Source organism: Mus caroli, chromosome 6, assembly GCF_900094665.2.
Source record: "Mus caroli chromosome 6, CAROLI_EIJ_v1.1, whole genome shotgun sequence".
Lineage (NCBI taxonomy): Eukaryota > Metazoa > Chordata > Mammalia > Rodentia > Muridae > Mus > Mus caroli.
In genome coordinates, this window is record NC_034575.1 from 121,310,245 (window position 1) to 121,316,539 (window position 6,295).

The following is a 6,295-nucleotide window of genomic DNA, read 5'->3' on the forward strand; positions in this document are numbered from 1 at the left end:
CTCTCTTTCTCCCCCTAATTCCTAGAATCCTTCTGGCTGACTTTTCTCTGAGGAACGACAGCCAGCTGCATGACACCGAGCTGCATAGCTTTTGCAATGGTCCTTCGGTTCGCAGCCCGGGGCTTAGTCGTCCTGACGTTTATTTTTCACCTGGGGAAATTTTTTGGTGCAAATGATCTCATTAACTAAGTGGAACCATTGTGGCACTGGGGGACAGCTGCTCCAAGGCCCGGCTTCTTCCGGCAGCTGTCCCCAGTCTATTCTGGGAAGACCTGTGGCTTGTGTGGGAATTACAACGGCAACAAGGGAGACGACTTCCTCACGCCGGCCGGCTTGGTGGAGCCCCTGGTGGTAGACTTCGGAAACGCCTGGAAGCTTCAAGGGGACTGTCCGGACCTGCACAGGCAACACAGCGACCCCTGCAGCCTGAATCCACGCTTGAGTATGTGAGCCGCAGACCCCCGGGGTCTCCCGTGGTCCAGGCAGGCATTCCACGGGACACAGAGAGAGGGAAGGCAAAGGCGGAGCCATTGGCCCAGCCTTTATTTTGACCACTGGCCGTTGAGATTCACATTTGACTCCTTTCCTTTTCAAAGTTTGTTTATTGAACACCCTCCATTCATGGGTGAAATCCCAAGAAAGAATAGAATATTGGGTTGTTTCTGGCCCGGAAAAGTCCCAGTCTAGAGCAGCGGTGGNTGTGGGAGCTTAAAGTTGACTTGTATGATAGATGCACTGCAGTGACCCTGTGCGGTGCTGCGACATCTCTGCTCTTGCTAGCGTCTGATACTCTGACCACCATCTCCAGTCAGTGGGTCTTTGGGGAACACACATTTACCCGTTACTGAGCCAAACGCAGAACAGTAAATTGGCACCAGAAGNCAGAGCCAGATAGATTTATTTTGGTAGCAACAGAAAAGGGAACTGGCTTGCTTTGTGGGGAAGAGGGTGGGGTGAGGTATGGATGTTAGAGTCCCTGAGGCTGGCCCCAGAGGCCGGGGCAGGGCCATGTCTTGTTCTGCACAGGCTCTCCTTTTCTCCTCAACAGCCAGGTTTGCAGAGGAGGCTTGTGCGCTCCTGACGTCCTCCAAGTTCGAGGCCTGCCATCACGCAGTCAGCCCTCTGCCCTATCTGCAGAACTGCCGTTATGATGTTTGCTCCTGCTCCGACGGCCGGGATTGCCTGTGTAGCGCAGTAGCTAACTATGCTGCCGAGTGTGCCCGAAAAGGCGTGCACATCGGGTGGCGGGAGCCTGGCTTCTGTGGTGAGAACCCCATAACCAGTTAACCTCCTTTAGGCAACCAGTTCAAACTCTTCTGACAATTTGTGGGTCTGGGTCCACCTGTCCTTTTCAAAGGTACTTTCTTTGAATAATTTCACTTGGAAACAGGTCCCAGTGACAAACTTGGGGCTACAGTTCGTTTGCAGCCATTTCTCCTGCCTTCTGCTCTTGGCTGGTAATGGGGTGGGTTCCTGCATAAAAGTAAGTTGGAACTCCTTACAGAANCCATGGACTTTGGAGTTGCGTGGGCCTGGCTGAGATTGCCTGTAAATGCTGCCACCTAGTGTTCATTCCTTGTACGAGCATGCCGTGGAGTGAGTTTGGAATGCTGGAATCCTTTGCTTGTAATGTCAGGCAAGACAGAGGTGGGACCTGGCCCACGGCCTTTGGCATCGTATAAAGTTATGCAGCATTGAATAATGCCATTGTTCTAGTTGACTTTGCATCTGTCCTAAGCTGTGGTAGATTCCTGCCATCAAAGATGGTCTTTGCTCCTGCACCGTGGTCCCCTGGGCAGTTAAACCCTGTTACTGTTTTGTTGTTTTTCCTCTGGAGACATTTGGCTAGTGTCCAGGCTTAGACAACTGGGAGACAGAATCTTGAAGCTTCCCTCGGAGGTGCCTGTCAATCACACTGAGTGAAGGGACAGCTGAGGAGGACTCTCTGGGGAGGTGTTCTCGATCAAAGGTTTGCAGAGGTGCTTTTGTGTCAGAGAGAGGTTAGCAGGGCAGGAGTGTGGGCAGACAGTCTGGAGGAGGAAGGTAGGTGGAACTCTGAGTTTCAGGGTGTGGGCATCAGATTTCCTTAAACTGGAGTTACATATGGTCATGAGCCACTGTATGAATGCTGGAGACCACACCAGCATCCTCTGCAAGAACAGCCAGTGCTCCTGGTGGCCGAGTGGTCTCTTTGCCCCTCAGTATTTTTTCCTCTTAGTTTGTGTTGTCATTTTGGTTGTTTATTGAGATAAAGTTTCACTTTGAAGCTCAGGCTATGCCAGAATTCATGATCTTGAACTGGTATTGGATTCAAGGTAATCCACCTGCCTCAGTGCTGGGGAAGCAGGAGGACAGTAGTTAGGGGAAGTGGTTAAAAAAAATAACATTATGGACTTGATGAGACATACATGTGTCAGCATTGGTGTCTCACGAGCTTGTGTTTGGAGTCTTAAGCAGTCTCTGATGAAAGATGGGACGAAGGGAGACATGCTCTGTTCCAAGGAGAGATGGATGAAGCAAGTAGGGATAAAAGGGACACCCGGTGCCCTCCTCTTCCATCTAACCCTGGATGAAGGGAATACTGACAGCCCAAAGGATGTAGTATAGAATTTTCTAGAAGTTTACCTGTAGTTTAGCAGCTCTGTGTCCCTGAGCTCTTCACAAATGACCCTGACTGTCTGTCTCCTTCCTAGTGGCTGCCTTCTAGCAACTGGGGAACCTAATTAGTCAGCGCTGTGCTGTATTAGGAGTTCTGCATCGGCCATATGCAATGTGATGGCATCAGAAAGCTGTGCTAGTTTAGGACATTCTTCCTGAAGGTCAAGAGCCTTTGGGGACATTCTTTCATTTCTTAGGAGCAGCAAAGAAATCCCCATAGAAGAGACTATGGCCCATGAGCTGTCTGACACTGTGGTAATGGGGGTGAGTTAGTTAAGGAGCTCTAACTTTCTGATACAGTTTCAAGTGCTGGCTGGCAGGAAGGAGCTATTTAAGACAAGAGGGACCTGTATCTGTGAATTACATGACTGATGGCCTTGGTTTCTTTCTCTGAGCCCAAGGAGAGTGGGCCAGATCCTTGAGTTCTGGCCTCTCCCCCACCCCCCTTCAGTTAGAGAGGAGTCCAAGTTTCCTGTCTTCTGGACCCTGACCTCTCTCTTCTTTCTTGAGGAATAGACAGAGTTCCCAAACCACTGCCTCCATTCAGAAAAAAAAAAGTCATTGCAGATGATCAAGGGACAAAGGCATGCCACACAGCTACTTTGTGTAAAGCCCAAAAGAGACAGGAGCCGCACACACTTCCATCCTTATAAAATGGCTGTTTCCTGTGGGAAGACAAGACCATAGGCTCCCTAAAGGCAGGGACCAAGTCTTTCCATCTGTGTGGTCCTGAGCCTGGCACATGCACTGACGTGTGCATGATTTCTTCCCAGAAAAATTAAAAAAAAAAAAGAGGCTCGAGCAGAAGCTCAATGAGGCTGGATGCCAGCTGTGTGTGTGTGTGTGTGTGTGTGAGTGAGTGTGAGTGTGTAAGTGTGTGTATGTGTGAGCTCTTGGATGAAAAGTATCCCTGCCATTGCACCTGAGGTGGATTGAAGGGAGTTGTGGGCTAACATGCTCTAAGTGTCAGCCTTCCTTCACTGTCACACCCATCCAGGGGCCCAGCCTCCTCACTCATCCAGAGGAAAGTAAGTCAGTGACACACATGACTAGGGAATCTGCTGCTGTCCCAGGTAACTTAGGATACAGGTAAGAGGAGAGGCTCAGGGACTCTTCAGAAGTTCATGGCCAGGAAGACTCTTACAGCTTCTATGGAATGTTCTGGCTGTGGGTATCTGCCNGAGAAGAAAGGCTCTATTGTCCTTGGGAGGCCTGCATCCAGAGCATAGCTCTCATTCCCTGTGCAGCAGCAGCCTGAGGACAAGGGCAAAGGATACCCATCACCTCCATCACCTCCATCACCTTCCCACTCTTCCTACCCTCCCACTAAAGACCTTCATCATCCACGTGGTCATTACACAAGGTGCATGATAGCCACGGTACAGGAAGGAGGGCCAGGTCCTTTGAGGCTGAGGCCTTTCTCTGGAACATGCCTCCCACTGTTGAGCCAGCTGGGCTGGGCTGGGACTCCCCTTCAGTGTCACANTGACAATAGCAGTGAACGCCTGTAACATCATGGCTCACCGAACTGCCACAAAGACCCAGCAGATATTGTTGGCACATTCCATTGAGGACAGTGCTCAGCATTCCATGCTAACTAGTGATGGAGCTGGGATTTGAACCTGGAGACATAGCCTATTCTCTAGCTGCCTTAACATCTTGTTCTAAGTAGCTATATAGTACCTCTCATTTCTATGTGAAAGGGCTTGTGGGGGAGGGATGAGGGCTGTGGGCAGACTGAGGCTGCTCACTTTGCTGGGGTAGGCATGAGTGTCCTTGCTTGTAACTTGCACATCCTTAAAGGGACTGTTCCCTTCTTAAAGAGTGATGGGTAAGAATGTGAGCTTTAGGCAGACAGAGCTCACTTCTGCTCCCAGGGAGGCCAGATCTTTAACTCACTTAGCTCAAGTGTTGGCCCATATGGGTAAGAGCCCAGAAAGGGAGAGGTGGGGAGCTAACTCAGTGAGGAGGAGAGCACGCAGTNGGTGCTCAGACACGATAGCTGTCATTGTCCTTATCATCATGGAGATGCTCTGGTCTGTCACTCTCAATTCTAGATATTTAAATTCTCCAGGACTTTAGTGTTCTAGGCTTAGAGAATTCACAGGTAAGGCAAGCCTGCTCTGTGTGGGTATAGAGAGACCATGTGTTCACCCATCCTTTCCATGTACATCGTTTTGTGTCTGAAGATACACGTTTGCTCAGAGTGGGAAGGGGTGGTGGTGGCCATCTGGATTCAGCAGTGGTCACAGCTGCAATGCTCGACACCGTACCTAACGCCTTCTCCCATCTCCTGTCTCCAGCTCTGGGCTGTCCACAGGGCCAGGTGTACCTGCAGTGTGGGAATTCCTGCAACCTGACCTGCCGCTCCCTCTCCCTCCCGGATGAAGAATGCAGTGAAGTCTGTCTTGAAGGCTGCTTCTGCCCACCAGGGCTCTACCAGGATGAAAGAGGGGACTGTGTGCCCAAGGCCCAGTGCCCCTGCTACTATGATGGTGAGCTCTTCCAGCCTGCGGACATTTTCTCAGACCACCATACCATGTGGTAAGTGCANACAGTTCCTTGAGGCTAACCCACTCCCATGAGATTGATAATAATCCCATCCACAGATGATGCTCTGTTAGGTCCTGTACCTCTCCTGGGATCAGGGTGGGATTCAGGCTCAGGGACTGGTGAGCTACATATGCAGGGGGCCCTTGGAAGGGTTTTGAACAGGGAACATATAAGAGAAGTGTAGCTTCAGGGAGTGGAGAATGTGGGCAATGTTGACACCATTGACACAAAGCCCAATAGGCCATGGATNGAGCAATCATAAGGAATGGAGAGCAGGGGGCCAAAGCTAGGGCCTCTGGAGGCTGGACCAGCAGATGCTGGAGGGCAGGAGGGGGCACTGCAGGTGCCCAGGACTNGTAGTCTGACTGTCTTGAGGACAGTGATTGCAAGGAGCAAGATGGCTCTCTGGAAGTGCAGAGATGCTGATCTTACTGACCTAGTTATCAAGAAGACATCTGATGAATGGACGGACCCAATAGATTAATTTTGGGGTCTGGAATTTGAGAACCCCTGTAGCCCTGAGAGTATTGGGAGTCTAGGAGGCATGGGCCAAAGAGCAGGAAAGGACAAAGTCTAGTCAGAGGGAGGAGGAAACAGCGAGGGAGGAGGGAGGAAGGAGTTGGGAGAAGGGAGGAGAAAAAGGATTCTAAAGGGCAGAACCAGAAAGTTCAAGGTCACAGAAGTGGAAGGAAGAACAGTTGTCCCTTCATGGTGATAGGCCGTTGGCTTAGGCACCCTGGGGTACCAAAATCCATGGATGCTGGAATCCTTCACCTGAAATAGCATCGCACCTGCAATATGGCCTACCTACAGCCTCCTGCATACTTCATCTCTAGATGGCGCTCAGCACCCACNGTGACAAGTTCTGTGACTGTGTCCCACTACTCCATTTAGGCCTTGCAGGGAACAAACTTGGCCATGTTTAGTGCTGACATAGTTCATAATTTGAATATTTTCCATCCATGATTACTTGACTTTTATGGATGTAGAGCCCAGGGGCACAGAAGGCAGCTGGCCACAGCACCTGCTGTTGGCTGGACCTTTTGGTCTTAGCCCTGTCATTGAATTGCCTGGCAATTCTTTC

At 50.6% G+C, this 6,295-nt stretch overlaps 1 protein-coding gene across 1 annotated transcript in view; it reads left to right on the plus strand.

The window, feature by feature from the left end:
- The window catches only part of Vwf (von Willebrand factor), a 137,928-nt gene that overhangs the window by 53,398 nt on the left and 78,235 nt on the right, over positions 1 to 6,295 (plus strand). The window contains exons 12-14 of the mRNA XM_029478271.1: positions 247 to 442; positions 1,049 to 1,264; positions 4,962 to 5,202. Of these exons, the coding sequence (XP_029334131.1) occupies positions 247 to 442; positions 1,049 to 1,264; positions 4,962 to 5,202 (653 nt within the window). The remainder of the gene's footprint in view (positions 1 to 246; positions 443 to 1,048; positions 1,265 to 4,961; positions 5,203 to 6,295) is intronic.